We start from the raw sequence: 25,126 nt of genomic DNA, 5'->3' as shown, positions 1-25,126 counted from the left end.
GTGCTTTGCGTTAATCACAGAATAGTTTGGGTTGGAAGGGACCTTCAAAGGTCATCTAGTCCAACCCCCTGCAATGAGCAGGGACATCACAGAATCACAGAATGTTAGGGATTGGAAGAGACCTCAAAAGATCATCTAGTCCAATCCCCCTGCCGGAGCAGGAACACCTAGATGAGGTTACACAAGAAGGTGTCCAGGTGGGTTTTGAATGTCTCCAGAGAAGGAGACTCCACAACCTCCCTGGGCAGCCTGTTCCAGTGCTCTGTCACCCTCACTGAGAAGAAGCTTCTTCTCACATTTAAGTGGAACCTCCTGTGTTCCAGTTTGTACCCATTGCCCCTCATCCTATAATTGTTTGTCGCCAAGAAGAGCCTGGCTCCATCCTTGTGACACTCACCCTTTACATATTTATAAACATTAATGTGGTCACCCCTCAATCTTCTCCAAGCTAAAGAGAGCCAGCTCCCTCAGCCTTTCCTCACATGTGAGATGCTCCACTCCTATAATCATCTTCGTGGCTCTGCGCTGGACTCTCTCAAATGGTTCCGTGCCCTTCTTGAACTGAGGGGCTCAGAACTGGACACAATATTCCAGATGCAGTCTCACCAGGGGACATCTTCAACTAGATCAGGTTGCTCAGAGCCCCATCCAGCCTGGCCTGGAATGTCTCCAGGGATGGGGCATCTCCCACCTCTCTGGGCAACCTGGGCCAGTGTTTCACCACCCTCACTGTAAAAAATTTCTTCCTCATGTCTAGCCTTTAGTTTAAAACCATCACCCTTTGTCCCATCGCAACAGGCCCTGCTAAAAAGTCTGTCCCCATCTTTCTTACAGGCCCCTTTTAAGTACTGAAAGGCCACATTAAGGTCTCCCTGCAGCCTTCTCTTCTCCAGGCTGAACAACCCCGGCTCTCTCAGCGTGTCCTCGTAGCAGAGGTGTTCCCCCCTTGGCGACCGGTTCCGCGCAGGGGGCCGCCTTGCTCCCCTTCCCTAAGCTTGTGCCCCCAGCAGACACCCCGGACCAGCCCCGCACCCGTGGGGCCGCCACAGACCCGCACCCACGGCGGCCTCCCTCCGCGGGGGCGGGGCCGGCGGCGAAAGGGGGCGGGGCGTCCCTCGTGGTGCGGCAACTGCCGCTCGCCCCGCCCCGTCCCCTCCCGGCATTCCCCAGGGGAGGAGCATCCCTCCGCGGGGGTGTGGCCGCGCGTGCGCAGCCGTTGCGCCGGGGCGGGGCGGCCCGGCTCTGCCTCGCCATTAGCCGCGGCGGCGGGCGGGCTCCGCCCGGGGCGGGTAGCGGCGGGCTTGGGGGGTTACCTGCGCGGCGCAGGGCGGCCGCGCTGCAGAGCGAGGCGCGGTAGGCGGCGGAGCGGCCTCGTCCCCGCTCCTCCTGCTGCCGGCGGGCCGCGGCGCGGCGGCGGCCGGGCCATGGTGCGTCGCGCCCGGCTGGCGCTGGTGGCGGCGGCGCTGGTGGCGCTGGGGGCGCCGGTGTGTCAGGGCGCACGGGCCCTGGAGTGGTACACGGCGTGGGTGAGCACGGTCTACGTGGAGCCGCTCAGCAACCGCACGGTGCAGGGCAGCACGGAGAGCGGCCGCTACGGGGACAACTCGCCCAAGGAGAGCGCCCAGGGCCTGGTGGGCATCCCCCGCGGCGCGTCGCCTCGCCACATGGAGGGCTGCGCCGCCGACACCGACTACGACGTGCCGCTGCCGCCCGGCGGCCGCGGGCTCCCTGAGGGTGATCCCCCGCCATGGATCGCCTTGGTGGCCCGCGGAGGCTGCACCTTCAAGGACAAAGTCACCAACGCGGCGCGGAAGCGGGCGGCCGCCGTGGTCATCTACAACGAGGCCCGCTTCGGCAACAGCACCGTCTCCATGTTCCACCTGGGTGAGCGGGGACGGGGCCTGTTTTGGGGAGGCGGCTTTGTCTAACGCTGGTCCGCCCCGGGAGCGCGGCTCTGCGTGGTGCGAGGGGAAGTGGGCTGAAATACCTGTGAAAATGGTACAAAGAGCCGGGGTTTCCCCCCTACCCCTTCCGCGCTTCCGTTAAAACCGCCCTGGAGAAACCCCGGGACCAGCCTTTGGCTTCCAAGTTGCAGCCCAGGTGTCCGGGAGAAGACTCTACGAAGCCATCGGGGCGGGCAACTGTATCACAGGCTGCGGCCGGAGGCGCCGGGGGGGGAACATGGTTTGGTTTAGAGCCACCTTTTTGTATGGCACCCCCTGGCAGGATGGCTACAGCGGTGACAGGTAGGCTGCTTCCCGCAGGCGTTGAGGGAACATGCCAAGTATCTTGAAAATGCCTTCTGGTGCCTTTGAAGGCATAGCTGTAGGTATTTGAAGGTAGCTTTTGGTGAAGGCTTTATTGTAATCACTTCATCATCCTATCCTGCTCAGGTCTGTAAGGGATGGGAGAGAGGTATAGGCATAAGCTAATTCTTAAATGCTCGCTAATGTGGTAGGAAAGCTGATGCCTAGAGAAGGATGTTGACTTGGCTTGTCTGAGCGTGCTGGTGAGCTGTAACCTATGGACGGGTCTGTGATTGTTGCCGAGTTAAGGATGCAGGTGTTCTCATGCTGCAGTCAGTACTTGGGCTATGACAGCAGAGTCTTGCTGGATTTTTATGAGCATGACAACATTAAATGCTTAAATCAAAGTGTCAGGGGGGAACCTCAGAACTCTGCTGTAAAATCTGGTGGCATTTGTAGACTTCTGTGGAACTGGAAGGTCTTTGGAGGAGGATACAAAGACAAAGCAACCTACATAAAAAGTGCTGTAAATGTGTGTTTCGCATGGTCCTGGTGCAATGAGTTTGTTAATGCCCAGGCTGTTACTCTTCGTTGTGAGGAAGGGGAAGACTGAGGACTTGGTTAAAGCATAACCATAATGCATTTCTAAAGAAAACAAACTTACTTTCTTTAATATAGTGATCTTAAAATCTCAGGGAGCCTGTTGCTTCATAGCTCATTTGATATATTGGATGGAAAACAGATCTCTTCTTGGAATACCAAGTGACACCAACTGGGGTGTTAGAAGCATGACTACAGTTCTCTTAGCCTGCTTCTTGCTCAGGTAGATCAGTCTGACCTATGTCTTGTGTTCTTAATCTAATGTGAAAGTGGAGGTGGGACGCTAGGTAAGATGCACCTTTGATTTTGATCCCATGTGGCAATTAAGGTACTTTGTTGGGTAGTAATTCTTTCCTCTTTGACAGCTCTCGGTTTCTTTTGGGGTCTGGCACTGTGTATTGTCCAATCAGTACTAAATTTTTTTTCTTCCCTGTGGGAATTTTCCCATGTTCTGCTCTGTGCTCTGTCATAGACTCTCATATGCTCTTATTTGCTCTTTTGTGGAATCTCTTCCTCCTTTTCTCTTCTTGCTTATTTTATCAAACTTTTTTTTTGCTTTTCTGCTGTCATATCTGTGCTGTGGAAGACCATTTTGGGCTTATGCTCAGGTTTGGACTTGCTGGTATAGTTACATTTATCAGTGGTATGAAGAAAGTGCTTCCTGACTGCTGGTTGTAATTATTTTTTTCTTCTTAAACTGGCAGAATGTTGCTGATAAAAGCTCTACTGATGTAGAGAGTGTGACTTAGTATAGTGTATATAGAGGAATACATATTTCCTTATTTATACTGACTTCACAAATGCGAGTTGGATTTCAGGATGCTTTGGATGGGGCAGGAATATAAGAATGTATCACAATAGAATCACTAGGTCTCCTGGAGAAACAAATCTTTGTTTCATGGTTGAAACTTTCAAACATGTAAATGTTCATATTTTTCAGTGCCCTTTGTGAATATAGGGAAGAATTACTGTTAGTGCTGTAAATACTCAGGGAAACCTGCAGTGCTGCAGCTAAGGAGTGGAGTTATATGCATGAGAAATGTCCACTTAATGGAGTTGCAGTTAGTGGTACTGTAAATGATGAGATGGAACGATGGTTATGGCTGAGAGAGGTGCAGCCTGAATTACATGAGAGTGCTAAATGGGTAACTCTTATGATCTCAAAGTTTCGTCTTTTCTTTTCTTCTGAAAAACCTGGCCTTTGAACTTTCTGGTGTGTGTGATATGTGGGTGCTATTGGTGGACATGGTTTTTTTTTTTAGAGGTTTTAGATGTAATACAACTTGAGTATAAAAAGAAATGCTTGATTAGGCAGAGAAGGGATTTGCTGTAGCTGGTGTCAAAACATTTGATAAAGGTTGAATATTCCAAATACTCTGCAGTTCAGTAATTTTTTTCATGGGTACCTTGTGGGCTTCATGAGTACAGTGAGTAGCAAACGAAAAGAAGGTTCTTCAAATGTGACTTTACTGATGTGTGTCATGTTTTTCAGGCATTTACTCTCTGCCTGAATTAGGTTGTTCAGTACGCCGGATGACTTCCCTCCTCAAGGGATGTAATAGTGAAACAACTTCACATGTGGCTGAGGAGGTTTTTTTCCAGTGGAAGATACTGATTTTACCCCAACAACTCAAGGAGTTGTACTTCAGTAATTGAATCTGAATAGTATGAACAGGAATATAGACTTTGCAGACAATCTTCACTCTGTTAATTTTTGGTGGCGGTTTGGAACTTAATATGATACAGAGGCTTCAAATTGCTTTTCAAAACTAAAATAAATATTGTAGGTAAATATCAGCTGGGAGTGGGTTGGAGAGGAGTCTGGAGTGGCAAGGTGTTGAGTATTGTGGAGAGAAGACTAAGGAGAGTTAGAGGGTCAGTGCTGGTCGAGAAATTAGGGGGAGGCAGAGGTATATTGCAGGGAAAAGAAAAAGGGTCTTCTGGTTCTATGCTTTTCCTCTTATACTTCATATTGGGCATCCAGCCATCTCTGAATCCTCTCTCAAGCCAGGATTTGGTGATCCTGTTCAGAATGTAAGTTTGATACCTCAAAGACTGTGGAGTAAAGTATGATTGTGCTTAACACACAGGGGAATTTATAAATGTGATTTGAGGTCTCTGAGTTGTGAAGAAGCTGATGGAATGACACAACAGCATTTCAGTCTTTGAATAATGTGTTTCAGAACAGAAGTCTAAAATTAGTGAGGAATGAGTTAAAGCCCTTAGTCTTATAGGCTGCTCAGGGCAACTGCTTCTCTGAGACTGCTCTTGTTCCTTTTGTAATAGTGGATTGCAATTGTTTTTTTTTTTCTTCCCTTCCTTATGTCTCCTGACCTTCAAGGCCATTGTGTCCATTAGTTACATGGGCATTAGTTACATGGACTTTTAATGGCAGGTTCATCACCAAGCCTTTAAAACTGTTAAAATGCTTTTAATGGCCACATATTTAAAATGTATGGCATACTTGTGTTAGTTCTAAAATGTGTCCCAGTGTCTAGCAGCCATTGCACAAAAGGATCCTGACTTCCATTTCAAGGAAGTAACTGGCTGATAGTTGGATGTGTTAGTGACAAAACAGAGAAAGGCATTCCTGGTTGTTGTAGGCTTTTTAAATACTTCTTTGTTAGAAATCATGCAGAGAACTACATAGCAGGATTAAACCGACTCAAGATTTTGTGACCGAGGAGGAAACCTTTATTGATTGAAAGGTCCATACTGCCTCTAATCTTGAAAACTTTTCTTCTCTAAGCCTTAATGAAACCACATCTTTCTAGCAGTCTTGTAGCATTCATTAGCCATCCTTAGGCTCCCGTCCTGTTATTTGTAACTCTTCAAGTTGATTAAGGACATAGGGCCTAACCTCCTGATTTAGGTATGTGGATAACAGCTCTCAGCAATGCAAGATAAATTTTTGCCTTCATATGTTCTGTTCTTGTTAACTCCCTGTGGGGTTGTATGGGGTCAGAAAGCAAGGAGTGTTTCACACACTCTTCTCTACAAGATTAATGAGTCTCTCCAGTAATGCTTTCATGCTGGTTAAGAGAGGAGGATAATATTAATTAAACAATTCTTAGTATGCTTGGACTTGTGGTATCACGTGGATCAGCACATTGTTGGTGAGTAGAACTAATTAGTGGAGCTTAGTTGCTTGTGGATTTTTCCAGTTTGTCTTCAGCTTTGCTGCTTTCTGTCTTCTAATGGACCCACGTGCTGAGATCTGGGTGGGTGCTGGTGGTGTGCCTGAGGGGAGGAGCAAGTTGGGCCTTTCCCCAGTAGCAGCATCTTTGTCTCTCTGCACCATCCTCAACACCTCCAGAAATGTAGCCCCATTTGGAAAATTTCTCTTTTTGGGGCTGGATCTGGCAGACGGGTATAATGGTTCTTATGGTAGGTGACCAGAAGTGGGATACTTGCAGAAGGTGAAGCTGAAAAAGGATAACTGGCATCGAAATAGGATAGTTATTCCACATATAACTGGAACCTTTAGTGTTTCATCCACAGCTGACCATCTGCATCTTACAGAGGGAGAAGCTGCTATGTACAGAAGTGAAACTTCTGCACATTCCCCTTGGCATGGTAGCAGAGTGGCCAGGTTGATGAGGTGTCACAGCCAGAACAATCTCAACTAAAGGAGTTTGTTTTAAATATTTCAGGCAAATAAGGCTTTGTCTTAAGTAGGCAGAGAAGGTGGGTGAGTCTGGAATTTTGCTCCGAGTTTTGAAAATCCCCCTTGATGTAATGTCATAAATTAGGCAACTGTTTCTTTTGACATAGCTCCTCAGTAGTGAATCTAACATAGCCGGGGGGAGGAAAGGCTTTAAGTCTTCATTGGTAGGTTTTGTTCTATGTAGGTCATCTTGTCAATCTAAAAAGGTAGCTGTGACATTACAGCTTCAGCTTTCCAGCTAGGAAAACCCCACTCTTCTTTCTTCTTCCTCTGCTTTCTTTCTGCATCAAGGTTAGCTTCACTTTTTCTCAGAGCTAGGAGTGCAAGGTAAGCTATAAACCATGACTTACCAAAGGTATATAGCAGTGTTGGTACACATGAAGTAAGAGCTATTAAAATAACAATAGCGTAGACCAGTGAAAAGGTGATGTTTTTAACAAGTGCATTTGTTTACAATTTATTTTTTAATACTTAGGTTAGATGTTTCTGAGAAAATAGTGGAGATGCTTCCAGACAATCGAGTAAAACTGCAGTAACAGGATCTTTGGTTTTTACTAGTTGGTCTTGACAGTATCTTACCATTTTGGTGGCAGTATGGTGCTTAAAGGTTTGGGCTTTTTTTTGGAATTAGGTGCTTTTTCATAAGGATTGAGTGCTTTTGAGTTCAAATATAATAGGAAAATCCTTTGGATCTGTGCTTCCAAAAGAATCCCAAAGTATTTCTTGATAAGTACTTGTCATAAAGTCTCATTCCATTTTGAATATTTAGTGTTGAAGAATTTTTCAGTATTTCAATGTTTAGTGTAATTAAATATAAATATTTGAATATTTTTTCCTCTTTTTGTTCATGTATCCAGTGTAATTGTGCTATGGATTCAGAGTGAACCTGATTGAATATGTCTCTCTTCATGATGTTCACATACTGTCACCATCTGCAGCTGAAGTTCCAACACTGACACATAAAAGACCAGCTGTTCTTGAGTAGCATGTTAGAACTTCAACAACTTCATGAGGAGATGTGTGTAACTTGCCTGGTTTTTTTGCATGGCGTCCACATCCCACCTCACTGTGGAATGAGGAGTATAGGACCTTGAACAGTAGAGATGCATCTGTTGAAGCTTATCTTGTGTTTGACGGTTTCATAAAGTAAATAAATGGTTATTTACCAGTAAACTTTATATCAAGTCTGCTATGCCTGAAAAAACCTCAGTGGTTTTCCTACAACTTTGCTCATTGATCTTAACAGAAGAGGCCCAAATTACCATCATGCCAGAAGGTCTAAATTCTTACTGTGATGATTTTTTTTTTTTCCCTCTCCAACAGGAACAGGAAATACAGTGGTGATAATGGTTGGCTATCCAAAAGGAATAGAGATATTGGAGCCAGTACGAAGAGGGATTCCCGTAAAAATGACTATTGTTGTTGGCACGCGACACGTGCAGGAATATATTAGCGGTCAGTCGGTTGTGTTTGTAGCCATCGCCTTCATCACCGTGATGATTATATCGCTCGCTTGGCTCATATTTTACTATATACAACGTTTCCTGTACACGGGGTCACAGTTTGGAAACCAGGTAATTGGAGATGATGATGCTTCAGAGTGTTTACTGTCCTCTTAGTGGCCTAACTTTGCTTGTTTATTCTTGAAGATTTGTGCTTTCTTGCTACTTTACTATCTGTGAATGCTACTCAGCAATGGTTAGTGAGGCTAATAAGCAGTGTGCTAATTGGCATTGCAAGTTTGGCTAGTTATAATTATTAGATACCTGTATTAGGTTGTGAGAAATATATTTAGCCACTTGTCAACAACTGAGTAAAGGGAGCTTCTTGTGTGATTTGTCACCTAACTTCCTTTTGACGTTAAAAATGATTGTCATTCTTCTGTAATTTTAATCCTGAAAGTACTAACTTCCCTAACCAGACTTTTTTTTTTTTTTTCCTTAATAAGACCCATAAGTAGTTAAGGCTAGAATTTTTGGTTCTAAAGCTTTATGAAAACTACTCTTGTAATCCTGGGCAATCCACTGTAGAGTGCCAAATTGCAGTACTTCCCCCTGAGGGAAGTACTTCATCATAGAATAATTTAGGTTGGAAGTGACTTCTAGAGGCCATCTGGTTCAAATCCCGTACTTGAGAGAGCAACTTGGAGTTGTTGCAGACGTAGACCATCTGAGTTTCTAAAATATCTTGGGATGGCATTTCCCTGTGCTTTTCAGCTCTTGCAACTAAGTTAAGTTCCTTCCATGGTCATCAACAGCTCTACCACTGTTTTCTACTAACAGTGAAAAATGAAATTGCACTTGTTTTTCTTTGCAAGCAGGTGTTTTGTTGGGTTTTTTGTTGTTGTTTGTTTGTCCTCTGTTCAGAACACCACCACAAAGTGTTTCAAATGACTGCTTATCATGTGGACTTCCCCTGGATTCTGTTTGAACATGTAGATTCTAGCTTTGGAGGAGGAGGGAAGGGATTTTTTTTTTTTTTTTGCCGTCAGGAATCTGAGATCTGAGAGGGACTTATGGGACTCTTTTGGAAAAATACTTAATTTTTCTTTTCAGTAACTGAGGATAAGACATGGGACTTCTGTATTGGTTAAACTTGTGGTCTATTTGAAATGGTGGTTCCCTAGGGACTTTTTTTGCTAAGTTTTAAGCCTTAGCACTTATATTCTGAGAATACTTTCAAGAAAACAAAAGTTTTGAGAAATATTTGTAGAAAAAGGGGTGTGGTTTTATGTTGAAACAGTTATGTGAAGAAAGTTCCTTCTTCCAGTTACGTTGGTTTTAGGGTAGTTTGCGCTAAGGGAAGTTCAGATACTTTATAAGTAGTTTAAAAGCGTGTTTTGGTTTTTTTTTTAGGTTGAATGTGACGTCTCTCAGAAATATGCACCACAAACTCTTACTGTATTTTTGTCATTGGGCTTGTCATTTAAATGCTTCTTAAATGAAGTTGTGTAGCATTAGAAGGTTATACCACTTTCTTCAATCCTCCTGTTTTTGAAACAGCCACTGAAAACAAATTTATAAAACCATGCAAAATTTTAAAATGTGACTATCTTGGTCAAGATACACCATTAGAAGTTTTCAAAATAATTTTGGAAACAAAAAAAAACCACTTTCCTAACCCAATATTATCTTGCTTGGTGTACTGACTCCAGTATAATTAAAACTAGGGAGTTAAGGATGCCATGCTTTAAAACAACTTGCTGTGTAGCTGCGAAGTGAAGGTGAAGATGGTTTTCTTAAGTTTTATTCTAAACATCAGTTTAGCAGTAAATCTTTGGAAGACCTCTTTGCTACTGAAGAGGAAACAGGATTGTGCAGAAAACCCTGAGCTGATACAGAAGGTGGAAGAGACTGCTGTTGCTGGTTGGTTGTCTGTTTCTGAGGGAACTTTCAGACTAATTCTTTTTAACAGCACACACAAAAAAATAAATCCCAATTTTCAGTACAGTACATCTGTAAAACGATGTAAGCAATAGTAATCATAATTAGAGAGAAAAGCTGCCATTACTCTTTTTTTAATTTGTTTATGGTATTTCGTCAGTGAGGGCTGCTGCTAGACAGATGTTCATCTGTTAATTGGGAGGGTTTAGTTTCTCAATTTCTAGGAATAGCTAGTATGTTGTCTTGGAATACAGTCCTGCTTTTCTCTTCTTGCTTCCCCTCTAAGCATAGTTAGGACCGTTACTGTATAGAAGTCCAGTATGGTGTCTCATGTCCGTTAAGCCTTTTTTTGTTGTCTCCTTTGCATAATGTGTCCTTTCAGTGCAAGCTTTGTGTAATGTGGGAGGCAGTGCTGAACCGAGGGGAGCACTAATAGCTCCGAGCAGCCTTTTGGCCCAGCTGTGGGCTGCCCGGCAGGATTCCACCTTTGCTCAAGCTTGTGCAGACCTTACCCAGTACTTGCTCATGGGCTTGCCTGACTAGAAGGTCTGGTTCTACAGCTGTTGTTTCAGCTCTGATTGCCTCTCCAGCCTGCAGCAGTTTCAATTTTCCACTGGGGGAAGGCCCTTAGTGCAGGCAGTCACGATACAAGGCTGCGGATGTCCATTGTAAGAGCTGTGCACTTCTAGAGAATGTTGGCTGCTGTGCCCCGAGAATGCAAAACTTGCTGTTCTTCAACATCTGCTGGCTGGAAGTATTTTGTAAACAAATTAGAGATAAATCTTAAATGAGTTCAGAAGATTTAGTAATCCCTATGGAAAGTATTTAAAAGCTTTGAAATGTAACTCTTAAAACTGACTTGTGTACTAATTTTTAACATCTTTACTCAAGGGACATAGGAAAGAAACTGAGAAAGCGATCAGCCAACTTCAGCTGCATACTGTGAAACATGGAGAAAAGGTAATTCAGTGGCTCTGGTTGTTGCTGTATGATTTTCAAACTGTTGTCATGTCTTTAGAGAATTTAAACTGAAATTCTCACAGTGTAATTGCTGTGTGACTCTTACAGTCTTAAGCCCATTTTATAGAAGGCCAAGTTTAAAATTGAAGAGTCAAATTTGAACTACTTATGTAAGGCCATTTTGTTGCAAATAATATCTAGCTATACAGAATGTTGCAGGGGACTACAGAGCTGGTACTGTAAAGATGAGGGAACACTAATATCTTATCAGCACTTGGAAACATCAACAAGTGGATTACAAAATACTTCCTAAGGCCTATTGATTGCACAGTTCTTTCAGCTGATGTAATGTCTTTTTTCTTAAAGGAACATCCATCTTTTTATTGATTAGAAGGCCTTAGAAATCTAAAAAGCTTTGAAAAAGGAAACACTTGTTCCATCTTTTTACATACAATACATTAAGGGGCTGTATAGACTTACTTGAAGCATAAATTTTTTAGAAGTATGTTTCTATGTGTTAAAATATTCTCAAAAATTAAAACAGCTTTCAAAAAGTTAGCTTTCTCACAATATGGCCTAAACTCATAGCTGTATTAGAATAAATGAAGAAGAAAAAGCCAAGGTTCTAAAAGAAAACATTATTTTTGTCAGTTTCAGGCAGTTCTGATCTTAGATGCTAAATTAGTTTGACTAGACTTCTGCTACTATGCAAATATTTTTCCCCACCCTTACTTGTCTTTTCGGTTAGTTTTTATGTAAGGACCAATTTGCTCAGAGATGAAAAACAAGGATTAAGTTTTTTTAATTCACGAATAAAAAAAAAAAAAAGAGAAGGGACACTTATGAGTAAGAACTTTAAAAGCTGTGGTTCAACAGAAAGCTGCTCAACTTCAGTCACATGCTACAGAGAATATGTCCTTCATTTAGTAAATTGGTTTTGAAATGAAGAAAAACCCTGGCTTTGAACTTGCCTCTCTTTCTCTTATGCATTCAACATGTTTAAGTAGCATTTTATAATCATATTTTTTACTTTTAATTATGTCCTACATTCCATCAAAAAGTAATCTATATCAAGCTGTGAACATAGGGTTGTTCATAGAATGGTGAGATCAGAGATCAAGAAAGATGAAATTGAACCAAAACTTGTGTAATGCAGTATCAAAGCCTAACATCAGCACAGGAAGAAATGGATGTAAAAAGGTTGTGATGAAACCTGTGGTGTAAACCACAAGGAAGCTGTTAACTGCTTTTAAGTTTGTGTTCATCAAACCTTTGGTAGCAGGTAGTTCCTTCCTGTCAGTATACCCTTAACTTAAATTCCCCCATTTTATTTATTAATTTTAGTCATGTAGTATGCTGGTGCTGTGAGTAGTATATTAGTTAAGCAAAGTAGAATGAGACTAGATTAAAATCTCTATATTAAGATAGTGGTTTTCTGTTTGGTAAAATGTCTTCTAATTTGATTTGAATCAGCTTACTATCAGCAAACTTGATGATGCAGAAGTATTTTCATGAACTAATGTAAATTTATCTGGAAATACGGTCCCATCTACTCCGGAAATGTGCATTTTGTGTTTAAATGTTTCCTTTCAGCATTATGATTAAAAGAGCGTATTTATTTTATTGTGACACAGTACAGTCTTTCATTATCGCTTCATTTGGGGTTGAGGTATTTAACTAAAAATAGGTCAATATTTTAAAAGTGTATTTGCTGTCATGTAGATCTTTCTGAGAAGCTTATGGGATTATTGTAAAATGGACACTCATTTGAGTACGTGCTGCATATGGTATGCTTGGACTTTGCCTCTTGTGCAGAATAAAAATATATTTGTTATAGAATAAATACTTGTTTTAACTTTGCTTATATTAAAAGTCTTAATTTGATTTGAGAATTTAAGGCATTAATTATGTAAATTGATAGCATGCAAAGGAGGGGAAAACTTGCCTTGAACTTGAAAGTTTGCTTGCAGTACTAATTCATTGGAGCATTTGTAGTAATGAAATTGAAGTGCTTCAGTAAGCAGTAAACACAAAATATTTACTTTGTGGGGGATGAAAGAGAAGAAGTTGGCCCACTGTCCTCCTTCTAATATTTGTTTTATGCAACCCAATTAACACTGAATTATTTCTTTTGTATCTGGAGATACCCATCATATTTGCACTGCAACTATAAGTAAGCATGGCTTCAAGAAGGCAGTAAGATCTGATATTTAACCCTTAGAAAGAAACAAATTGAGGTGGGGGAATACTGTGTTTGACTGCTTCCCTGGTATGAGCTTGGAGAGAAATTTTAAAAAACATCCTAAACTGCATACTTCAGTTCTTTTGTGGCTATCAAGGTCTATCTGCTAGCATGGGGTAGGAAAACTGAAAAAAACAGTGGGGAAGAAGAGGTTTGTAATATGCAGCCCCAAGAATCTCATTGTATGTAAGCACTTGAAGTCTGTGGGACCATCAGTTAAGAATTAGATTGTGCACTCTCATCTGAGATGACCTCTTAAAATTTTTTTGGTTTATAGTTAGTTTAAATGGAAGTTTTACTGTGCTCCCATGAGCAGTGCCAATGTCTGAGACTTAACAAATTACTTAAAGTACCATGTATAGCTATTTTAATTAGAAAATCCAGGTTTGCCTGCTTTTAATATTTGGTATCACGTGATCAAATCACCTCTTGGTGGAATCTTCAAATGAGGGAGATGTTTTTATTTACTAAACCATTTTATACATTTTGCATTCTGTGAAGCTGTTACACAAAGCCTGTTCTGTAATGACATATGGATGTAATGCCTTTAAACATGTCATCTTTAGGGTTTAGATGTTGATGTGGAAAACTGTGCTGTGTGCATTGAGAACTATAAACTGAAAGACACTGTCCGAATTCTGCCATGCAAGTAAGTTGCCATAATTGTTCCTCCTTCTTTAGCATGTTGTCCCTAAAAAGTACATGATGAGCTTTCTGAAAGCTCTTCTGCAGCTCTGGTGGCAGAGCTGAAGCTGTGCCATACATATGTATGGCCTGTCACATGTTGAAGGGCACTGGGAGACCATGGAAAGACATGGACCTGTTGGAGAGGGTCCAGAGGAGGCCACAAAATGATCAGAGGGCTGGAACAGCTCTGCTGTGAGGACAGGCTGAGAGAGTTGGGGTTGTTCAGCCTGGAGAAGAGAAGGCTTCAGGGAGACCTTATTGTGGCCTTTCCGTGCTTAAAAGTGGCCTATAAAAAAAAGATGGGGACAGACTTGTTAGCAGGGCCTGTTGCGATAGGGCAGGGGGTGATGGTTTTAAACTAGAAGAGGGGGAGATTCAGGCCAGACATGAGGAAAGAACTTTTTACGATGAGGGTGATGAAACACTGACTCAGGTTCCCAGGGAGATGGTAGATTCCCCATCCCTGGAGACATTCCAGGCCAGGCTGGACGGGGCTCTGAGCAACCTGATCTAGTTGGAGATGTCCCTGCTCATTGCAGGGGTTGGACTAGATGACCTTTGAGGGTCCCTTCCAAACCAAACTATTCTGTGATATCCATGCAGGAAAAAGGAGCAATTGGGAGAAGCATAGGAGTAGAGCTTTCTTAGTATGAAGGTTGAACTGGTAGCTCTGTGGTGTTCTTGTGTTAATAACATATCTTATTTCAGAAAACTAGCATAAAAGAAGATGCTTCTAGAACTATGTCTGTCCTGGTAAACTAAGCAGTACTTAAATGCAAAGTTGTAAAGGAATGGGTTTATTTTTTAATGTAGTAACTTGCACATCATTTGAAGGAATAGTGTGTGGCTTTCATGATATGTTCTAAAGAGCATTTCTTTTTTTAGGCACGTCTTCCATAGAACATGCATTGACCCTTGGCTTTTGGACCACCGAACTTGTCCAATGTGTAAACTAGATGTTATCAAAGCTTTGGGATACTGGGTATGTTGCACACTTACTTTAATCTTCAAGGTAGAATTATAGTGCAGGAGGCAAGACTTCATGTAACTGTTCAAAATGCGAACTGTTGCTCTTGTACTTCATGAGACTGAAGAAGCTGGGCAAAGATGCAGGAGTAATTCAGAACCAGAAATACAAGGGAATTTTATGGTTAAGAGCTTAAACAGTTTGAGTAGCTTATGAATCCTTTGTGTACTCTTTTATGATAAACAATTTTTTCTGTCTCTACCTGATGATAGTAAGTAAGTTGAAGCAGAGGTGAGGCAATTTGCCCAAGCTGCAAAAACATAATTCAGGGCATATATTCAGGGCAGATTCAGGGCATATATTTGATCTTGTTGAGAACTCTGATTCCAAAGAAGAAATGACAGTTTTTCTATCTGGAAGCTTTGTGAACTTTCACATATGCCCCAGTTTTAGCCTTGTAAATGAGCCAGTACTTAGAACCCTCCTAAAGACATTCACCAGAAATGGGTTCAGTAGTGAAAATTATGTGCTCTCATTTCTTTCTGGCAGCACCAGAAAAGAGAGATGAAGACACATGCAGTAGGTTACTCAGTCACTGTTGATAAATAGTCTTGAGTTCCACTAAAATGCCATAGGTGTGAATGTACCTCTCTTTTCTCCTACTGATCTACAGAGATCTTCAGCAAAGAAGGGTGTTCCTTAGTTTCAGGGACCTTCCTTTCATAGCCTAGGTCTGCGGTTTGACTAGCTTTTCTCTTATTTTTTTTGCAGAGACTTAGCAGATCAATGGAAGACTTTAATGAATTACTTTTTTTCTTTTGTCAAAGGTGACAGTACTCTTGTTATGTAATATATATATATACCAAATTGTGGTGCTTCTGTGTTTTAAGTTGAACTTTACCCAAGAGCTGCAATCTTTTTGTTATGTAAAATAGCTATTACTTTAATATTGTTACGCTTGCACCTTATTTTTTGCTCACTTTCAATTCTTGAAGTTGACGTAACTTGTGTTACATGCAGAAGGATATATCCTTTTGTATACAGTCTGAAAGCTGAAATACTGGAACCTTCAGAACACTTTTATTCCCTGCATTTGTGCTTTTGCAGAGGATACTGATAGACCAAGCCTAACCAGGAGGAGTAATACCTCCTGTGCTTGTTAGACAAAATGAATGTTGGAAAGCAGGTTGAATGGGATTATATTAAATACAGAAGCCCAGTTCTTTTTTCTAATGGAATAGGGAAAATGTGTCTTGCTTATCAATCATTCGGGTCCTACTGAAGTTGGTAATGTGGGAAATCATTCAGTATTTTTTTCTAGCTTAGTTTTCAGCCTGATCCAGGTCGTCAAATCTCGTTTGTACAGCGATTGTGTGAATTTTTTACTGACGTGAGGGGAAAAAAGTGCGAAGAGCGAGGCAGCTTCCTTTAGCAGTGTGCTCACTGAGTGCCTTAACTGCAGACAGGAATGTGCAGCCTTGTTATAGCAATCTACGTAACCTTCTGCAATGAGTCTGAAGGCTCACTTCAGTTTTATGGAGGACAAATGCTTCAGATGCTTCAAAATTTTAAAGGCTCAAAGTAGAAAGGTGGTACTAAGTCCTAGTACCTGGCTTTTGTTTTGTTAAGAGCAGACTTCAGTGATCCAGTTCTCCATTATGGTATGTCTTGCCAAAAAACCCTGCAGTTCAGCATGTCTGACTGATTTAGTATTGTTGAATCTTGTGGTTTCAGTGCTTGTTTGACTGCCTAAGGTTTGGAAACCAAAATCATTAATGCCCCCTGCCCACACACATAGCATCACTTGCTTCTTAACCTGTGTTCAATTGTAGAAGTTCTATAGCTTATTAAAATTCAGTACATTTTAAAATATGCTGCTCTGGTGCTAAAGAAAGAATCTGCTTAGAATTTCTCAGATCTTAAGATGGGCCTTTGCTAATTGTTTGAGAGGAAAAATACTCATTATGAAGCCCACAGAACAGCTACTTGGACTGCAATATACTTGCTTATGTATAAATAAGGTCAGTATATCAATGGCTTAATGAAGGTAGTCTGTTTAATTTCAGGAAGAGAATTGTGCATGTAGGACTTCTAATTAACTTTCAGAATGAATCAGAAATAGCTCATGCTATACAGTAGGTGAAATAAATTCCTTTGTGCTGCAGATGTTCCTGCAAAGTGACAAGCTAGCATAGTTGCATTTTTGGAACAGACTTAAATGTCAGGCTGGAGTTAGAGGAGGAGGGAAGTTTGTTCCAATGTCAAATGTTTGCCCACCTCAGTAAAAAAAAAAAAAAAAGTCTAAGCTTGCCCAACTCTATGATGAAAACCAGTGGTTTCTGCAAACTCCTTAAAGGATTGATAGGTTTGCTCAGCGAATACTTTGGCTGGCTTGGCTCCTGCTGTTGCTGCTCTTGGCTTTGGAGTGGCTTTGAAAAAATAAAGTGGCTTTTCTCTTGCTTGGCTTTGTTTCTTTGCAGTCAGACAATAACATCCAAAGTAGATGCTGCTCAACACGATACCCATGAATGCATAGATAATGCGCAAAAAAAGGTGTTTTTTCCAATAAGGTGAGGACACAAAGTGGTAACATGGTGGAATGTTGATGCCTAATAGAAGACAGAAATCTCAGTTAAATATATTTAATTTTGAAGGGGGACCCTGAAGATGTACTTGAAGTTCCAATACCTGAATCAATAAGTGGCAGCGTTTCAGTCGGAAGCCTGAGTATTGCTTTACAAGATGATGACAGGAATGAAGTAAGCGAATTGTCGGCTTCCTCCACTAATGAATCTGTATTGCAATGTACGAGCTTAAAAGAGGACGCAGGTGAAACCACAGCATTACTTGGTAAGTAATAATTTAGTTTATCACTTGGAAGTCCTTAACGCCATTCATCGTGTCAGAAGAAGCCATTCTCTGAGCGAAGTTAGTAGTGTTGGAATTGCAGAGTGGACCAGACCAGGTGGTGTCACTTCCTACCTGCTTGTGTTTTTTGACCATCAGTAGATTTTGAGATAATGCTATTGAGCTGGAGAAAACTGGTCTTGAGAGAGGGGGGAAAAAGATAGATGTAAAGAATGTCTTAGGAAGGTTGCCTACCCAGAGAGTCTTGAGACCTTTGGGTATATATGAAAATGAAATTTTAGATTAATGTAACAGATGATCAGGTAACTTTTATGATCAGGTAACTCACCTGGTGGATGAGGGGAAAGCTGTGGATGTGGTCTATCTGGACTTCAGCAAGGCCTTTGACACTGTCTCCCATAATATACTCCTGCAAAAGCTGGTAGCCCATGGCTTGGACAAGTGTACTCTACGCTGGGTTAAGAACTGGCTGGAGGGCCGGGCCCAGAGAGTGCTGGTGAATGGGGCTGCATCTAGCTGGCGGCCGGTCACTAGTGGTGTTCCCCAGGGGTCGGTGTTGGGTCCAGTCCTATTTAACATCTTTATTGACAATTTAGATGAAGGGATTGAGACGATCATCAGCAAATTTGCTGATGACACCAAGTTGGGAGGGAGTGTCGACCTGCTGGAAGGCAGGAGGGCTCAGCAGAGGGATCTGGACAGACTGGAAAAATGGGCTGATTCCAATGGGATGAAGTTCAATAAGGCCAAGTGCCGGGTGCTGCACTTTGGTCACAACAACCCCCTGCAGCGCTACAGGCTGGGCGCAGAGTGGCTGGAGAGCAGTCAGACAGAAAGGGACCTGGGGGTACTAATTGACAGGAAGCTCAACATGAGCCATCAGTGTGCCCAGGTGGCCAAGAAGGCCAACGGTATCCTGTCCTGTATCAAAAATAGCGTGGTCAGCAGGACAAGGGAAGTGACCCTTCCCCTGTACTCTGCATTGGTGAGGCCACACCTGGAGTATTGTGTTCAGTTCTGGGCCCCTCAGTTCAGGAAAGACATTGAAGTGCTGGAGCGAGTCCAGAGAAGAGCAACAAGACTGGTGAAGGGACTTGAGCATAAGACCTATGGGGAGAGGCTGAGGGAGCTGGGGTTGTTTAGTCAGGAGAAGAGGAGGCTTAGAGGTGACCTCATCACTCTCTATAACTACCTGAAGGGAAGTTCTAGCCAGGTGGGGATTGGTCTCTTCTCCCAGGCAGTTAGCAATAGGACAAGGGGGCATGGGCTTAAACTCTGCCAGGGGAAATTTAGGCTGGATATTAGAAAGAAATTCTTTACAGAGAGAGTGGTCAGGCATTGGAATGGCCTGCCCAGGGAGGTGGTGGACTCGCCGTCCCTGGAGGTTTTTAAACTGAGATTGGACATGGCACTTAGTGCCATGATCTAATAAACGGACTAGAGTTGGACCAAGGGTTGGACTTGATGATCTCTGAGGTCTTTTCCAACCTGTCTGTGATTCTGTGATGAAATGAAATAAATTGTTTGTTGATTTACCATTTCAATATTGCTTCTAATTCCTGGCTTCTAGATGTGGATGTCAGTAGTAACCGGCATGGAGAACATCTATCTAATGGAAGTTCCCACTGAACTACTTCATGGAAGAGAACTTCAATAGACTGTTGAAGAACTATTATTTTTTATTTAATTAGTATGGACTTTTGTCTAGTTAATGGAAAAAATAACAATGTAAATTATTTTACCTTTCAAACTTTTCTAGCTGGTGTTCCAAAAGGGCTAATAACTAAGAATTTTGTACACAGGAGGATTTTATAAAATCTCCTCTGGATGTCTCATCCTAAAAAAAGATGCAATAACCCTTTTTCTGTAAGCATTGTTACAATGTCGGTGTGTTCTAGAGGGCTGTAACAAAGATGAAGACTAGGCAGTGAGAACAGTGTAGAATGTCTAACAGGTAAATATTTTGGATGCACTATTTACGTTCAGTATGTATGCGTGGAGAACACTTACAAGACTACAACTATTAAAATGTTCTGAAAGTTCTGATCAGTTGTAACTGAAGATGGATATTCTTAGGAAAGACATAGTCTAACCTTGAAGAATCAAATAATTCAGGAGTATGTTGCATATCCTTTTTTTTTTCTGATGAAGAAGCTACTAGTTGCAACTTTCCTTACATGTAACAGATACTAACTTGATCTTGTAAGGTGTTCTACTCAGAGTGGATGCTGAGAGAAAAGGAGGGTTTCTCCACCTTGCTAGCTTTTTATACTGAATGTGGCAGTAAAAGGTTGTGCTGGGTGGTCTTCACGTGCTGAGCATGTAGACTTATTTAGGTATATGCACAATGGTTACCTCTTTCAATCTTAAACTCAGTAGAACAGAGGTAAAGGGCTAATTAAGGCTAAAACATATTTATTAGTCTATTTATAAGAATTTACTGAATTCCTTCTTGCTACTGCTCCCATTCTGTCTGACTTGTTATGTACAAATTGAAACTGTTCCTTAGGATCTACAAAGTTTGGTTTTGTTTTTTCCTTTGTGTAGAGATGTTGGAATTCTTCTCTTGAATGTTCCACATTAAGAGTTCTGACTGGGTTTGCCATTAGCTTTTATTCCTTTCTGTTAGATTAGCAGTATTGTGCCTTATAGTAAAACACATAAGAAATCTGAAGCATCTGAGAGTAAATGTAAACCCTGGCATCTCCCATTATGACCTCTTATTCAAATATTTATATACTGTAAGTGGTATAAGGAATTGCTAAACTGTTTTGTAAAGAAATATGTATGTTTAAAACACTACTTATTAAGAGTGTTAAGTGGATTGTTTAGGATTTTAGCATTGTCATGCTATAAATAATATGCTACATTCCTCAGTTTTCTTTTGTAAAGCTGTTACTACAGGTTGCTTTAAAACAATGTCTTTGACTAGACATTTGTTTTAGAATGCATTTTGTTTTTAAAATGTATATTTGGAATGTTCTTAAGAAAATATGCAATTCTTTTTCTAACTTATATTGAGCTTCAATAGAAGCAATAACTTTTTTTAATTTTAGAATGAATGTTCCAGAAATAAGAGGTTTCAGCTGGGGAAATATAATCTGAACTTCTGCTTTGCAGAGCAGATGTTTCACTGTAAATTTCCTTCAAAGTACTCATTTTAATGCCTACTTCAAAAACAAAATCTGCCTCTTCCCTGTAGAAGTGTAAATTTTAGGTTTACTGGAAAATTGTCAGGTTGTAGTTCTGATGTCACCAGCAGGTGCAAGTTTTTGTGATGCCTTTATCTTACAAGAAGCACATGAAAATGGAACATGACTGAGCAACCATCTCCAAAACTGAACAAATAAAAAAACAACCCACAACTAAACCAAACAATGTAGAGGGACATTATGTCTCCAAAAGAAGCTTAGCAACGTTTCCAGAACTGCCTTTTAAACTATCTCTTAGATATTAAAATCTTCAGTCTTCTCCCTCTTCCATAACACAAAACTGAACATTGATGTCGTAAATGTTGAGAGGGTTTAAATTCTAGCTCAAGGAGGAACCAAAAGGCGTTACCAAGAGAAGTCTTGTCAGTCTGTGGATTGTGTCTTGCTGATTCCTGCAGCGCAATATTCATGTTGGAGAGGAGAAATGTGGTAAGTCCTTCAGCTTTTATGTAATACCTGTAAAACCAAAAGCTTTTCTTAAGCATCAAAGCTGAGGTCTGGCAGAAAGCTGGAAGAAAAGCTAAAGAACCTGCAAATTGAAAAGTGAGCTAGTAAAATCTGACATGTAAGTGATACTGCTGCTTTAGAGAAGTATCTGAGTATGAAGGTTCCTGGAGTATATTTCTAATGCTGCCACTAAACCTGTTTGGTTTCAGCCTTTTACAAAAGTAGTTGCCGTTGTTGCAGTTGAATTGGTTTGCGCATAGTTCATCTTCAATATAGTTGGGTCTCGTAAGGCTGGCTGTGCTGCTGAGGAATGATGACAATAAAAGGCCGAATTGCAGTGCCTCCTGCAAGCAGTTTGCTCTCCTTGGGAGCACGATGACAAAAATGCTCCGAAGCGAATCGTTAGTCTGACCTCAGTCAAAAAGCTGACATGCATTAGCAAAAAGAGTGGTACAATAAAAAGTACAGGAAAGAGACAATCTGTGGAGTTTAGAAGAGTAGCAAAAGAAGGTTAGAAATGTGAAGCATATATGACCTACTGTTACAGCTTATTTAATACATCATTTTGAGTAAACAGCTGTAGGTAGCTATAGGTAAATACAGGTTCCCAGATTTGCTGCAATGGACCTACAATGCTGGATCAAACTGGTGTTTCTAGCACTTAATTTACCAAAAGCTTATAGGAAGGTCAGAACTTGTCTTTTTTTCCCCCTTATGAATGTTTTTGCAGGATAGGTGCCTTGTGACTCCCTTCCCTACCATTTGGAGCCTATTTAGTCTGCCTCTTGTGCTTAGGTTGTGTGCTGACTAATGTGGAAGCTGATGACGTATGTGCTGTGGGCTGCTTCTGCCCTCCCCATCATCTCCCTCTCTTCCTAGCTGCACATTTTTAATAAAACATGCAGGAATTTGTATCAGAGACCTCTGTCCCTTTGTCAGATTTTGCTGATATCAGGCAGAGGGTTTCTTACTAGAGGCATTCATGTGGTATGGTTATACAAAGCTAAAGCAGGGTGGACAGCCCCCCAATGGCAATGCTGAATAAATCAGTTGGGGGAAATCTCTAGAAGGACTAGGGGATGTTATTGTTGTAGAGTTAGTCTTGTTAGTATTGTGTTCATCAGTATGCCTTTGTTCTGGTGTTATTCTTAGGGAGAAAATTTGAAGTTCAAGTGATTTTTAAAAAGGAGTTATGAACATGTCAAAATAGACTGGTGTTTAAAGCTAAAACTAGAGGCCACCCATTGTTCAGAAATTTTAGTTCATAGATAAGTCTACACATGCCAAATTGGAAAAGAAATGTGATGGTGAATAACTGTTTAAACTCGGCTCAGCTTGCAGACTTGATAGCAAGCAAAAAATGAACTGTAGACATTTCAGATCTAAATGCATGTTAATAGTTCAATTACCTGCAGTACCAATTTAACTAGAAAATTTGGCTTTTTTGTACTAACTACCCTTGCTTTGTTGGCTCTAAGCAATGCTTGGATGAGATTCTTTGCATGTACTATGGCAGTTTGATTAGAAAGCAGTAACTCCTTTCCCTTGCCACCCCTGCCCAAGTAAGGGAATGTAGTCAGGTAACCTGTTGCCAGTAATTAGGGTTGGATTCTGGAGGTATGCCAGAGGAGTTTTTAGGATAATTTATCTCCAATGAGAATGCTTTTAATCCATGCTGATTTAATAGATTTGGCATAAATTCCTGCCAAAGCTGGCCTGTTATACTTTGGGAATTCCTGACCTGTACGACAGTGTAACTTACACAGAGAAACAACATTGTAGCATCTCTGTTGAACATGCAAAGACTTTCCTTTTTTTCCTGTCACTTCTCGATTCAGGAGTGGCTGTCCTCGTTTTCTGCCTGGCTTGCTAAGCTTTCTCTAAGACTAGCTGGTAGCAGATGTGCAGAGAGGAGCACATCGAGTGTGTAGCGATGGTTACCCTGTCTATTCTGCCTTGTGGTGCAGGGGATGTGTGAGGCAGAGGCAGCATCTGCATTTGTCGGTTGTGATGAGCTTGATCAGGGGCAAAAGGTGTTGGTTTTACATTATGATGGCAACAGATAAGGCACAACAGGTTGGGCTCATAATTTAGCTGTCCCATAAAAGCAGGCTTTTCCTGTCTAGACAAGTCTGGACATAAAACTACTGTTAGCAATACCAGCTGTACTTTGAAGTATACACCAGTAGGTTAAGAATGGCATTCTGAATTTTGTGGTAGACTTCTCCAGTTACTGCCACAATGTGTAGTAGATATGTTTTTGTTACACATCAACATCCCAAGTGTTAAGTAAAACTGGAAGCTTGTGCTCAACAGAGCCTTCAGCACCCCCAATCAAGCCAGTAATGATGATGTGGCAAAAATGGTTAGGTGGGTGTTTGGGGGTTTTGGTTGCTTTTTTTTTTTTTGGCCTTTTTTGTGTGTGTGTCACGGGGGGTTGTTGTGGTGTGGGGTTTGGTTTTTTTTTTTTTTTTTGAGAGAGAGGTTGCTTGTGTAGCTTTCATTGGTTTGATTTTCAGCACTTGGCATTGAAATGCAGTGTTCCTGTGCTGGATGAAGATACAGAGATTAATAAGAACATACTGACTCTCAAGCTCTATGAAGAGAGGTGCAACTGAAATCTAGTAGAGGCAGTGGGCAATATCTCTGTGGGTTAACCTGGAGGGAATGGAGTTCTTGGTGTTGGCTGCCAGGTGAATCAGATCGTGTTGGCAACTTGTCAAGAGTCTGTTCTCCTCTGTCTCCCTTCAGCCACCTGGCTGGGTGAGACTTCCCAGAGGGGCTTGGATGGATTTGCTAGCTTGCTGTTAGGAGAAGAGAGTGGTCCTTTCTGGTTTCCTTTTCTGCTTTGTTCACTTTGCTCTGTCTCATGTTCAGATTAAAAGTATGTGATAAACCAATTCATCTTAAGTGGCAGAAATTAAATCTATCAAAGCTGTGTTTTGATAAGCCCTGGAACTGAATATCCTGACTGTGCAATTGATGGGGGGGTGGGGGGGGTGGAGGAGAAAAGAGCAAGACTCTCCCCTTGGCTAAATTGAAGAGATTGCAGCTTTACATAGGGCCATGGTGAATTATAATTCCTGAAATGGAAGGTGGTGACAATGTGGGGTGTTTCTTTTCTTTAACCAAAACAGCTGTAAAAATTGTAATGTCTCCTGTCCTTGAGCCTGATCTTCACTGGATGTGTTCTTTTCTCTCATAGGTGATATGTGAAGATTTGGGAATTGGAATTGTAGATTAAACATGCACAAATCAAAGCTGAAGGCTTTTTTGTTCAGTATGGGTCTGGATTTCTCCTCAGATATCCTGCTGTATTGCAAAACTTGATTTGAAAAAGTTTTTAAAAGTTGAATGTCTCTATAATTGCATGTGTCTGTGTGAAGAATGCATTTGCCTGGAAATTGTCCATCACACTTCTATTGGATCTGAAACTACTTTTCACCATTGGAAACATGGTAATGATACTTCAATTTTAAATGAGTGTATCCTCCTCAACTCAGAAGAGCAAAATCATTTGAGTTTCCGTTGTTTTGTCAGTCTGAAGCTTAAGTCCAAAACTCTAAAGCCTGTTACTTCTACTACAGATATAACTGCAGAGAAATATTTGAACTTACTAGGCTGTCAACAACTAGTCCCAATTGACTTGTCTTTTATGGTAACCTTGTACTAACTTGGTTGCATTGTTTGGATTAAGCACTGGGCTATGTCTTTTCCATTGTGTATGTATATTTGTAAGAATGTCAAGTTATGTGTTGTTGTAATTTAATGGCTAAAAGCTCAAATTCCGTAATAAATTATACAGACCTTTTAAAAAGCAATGTCTGAAAAGCTTCAGGGTTTTGTT

At 41.3% G+C, this 25,126-nt stretch overlaps 1 protein-coding gene across 3 annotated transcripts; it reads left to right on the top strand.

The window, feature by feature from the left end:
* The first annotated feature begins 1,278 nt into the window (after positions 1 to 1,278).
* Positions 1,279 to 25,100, top strand: RNF149 (ring finger protein 149). 3 transcript variants are annotated; one of them, XM_082055197.1, is made up of 8 exons: positions 1,311 to 1,884; positions 7,837 to 8,087; positions 10,788 to 10,856; positions 13,665 to 13,747; positions 14,671 to 14,767; positions 17,407 to 17,602; positions 19,191 to 21,261; positions 24,485 to 25,100. In XM_082055197.1, exons 1-7 carry the CDS (start codon positions 1,425 to 1,427, stop codon positions 19,247 to 19,249), a joined length of 1,215 nt encoding a protein of 404 aa, XP_081911323.1. In that variant the 5' UTR covers positions 1,311 to 1,424; the 3' UTR covers positions 19,250 to 21,261; positions 24,485 to 25,100. The 3 variants fall into 3 exon arrangements, with proteins under 3 accessions (XP_081911322.1, XP_081911321.1, XP_081911323.1); XM_082055196.1 differs by lacking the exons at positions 19,191 to 21,261; positions 24,485 to 25,100 and adding an exon at positions 15,524 to 15,579 and having other exon boundaries at positions 1,279 to 1,884; positions 17,407 to 17,588; XM_082055195.1 differs by lacking the exons at positions 17,407 to 17,602; positions 19,191 to 21,261; positions 24,485 to 25,100 and adding exons at positions 15,524 to 15,579; positions 17,233 to 17,341 and having other exon boundaries at positions 1,279 to 1,884.
* Positions 25,101 to 25,126: the final 26 nt, after the last annotated feature.

This window comes from Streptopelia decaocto, assembly GCF_964273445.1.
Source record: "Streptopelia decaocto genome assembly, chromosome: 1".
Lineage (NCBI taxonomy): Eukaryota > Metazoa > Chordata > Aves > Columbiformes > Columbidae > Streptopelia > Streptopelia decaocto.
The sequence above is the reverse complement of the archived record's forward strand: the minus strand, read 5'-3'. Positions and strand labels throughout refer to the sequence as shown.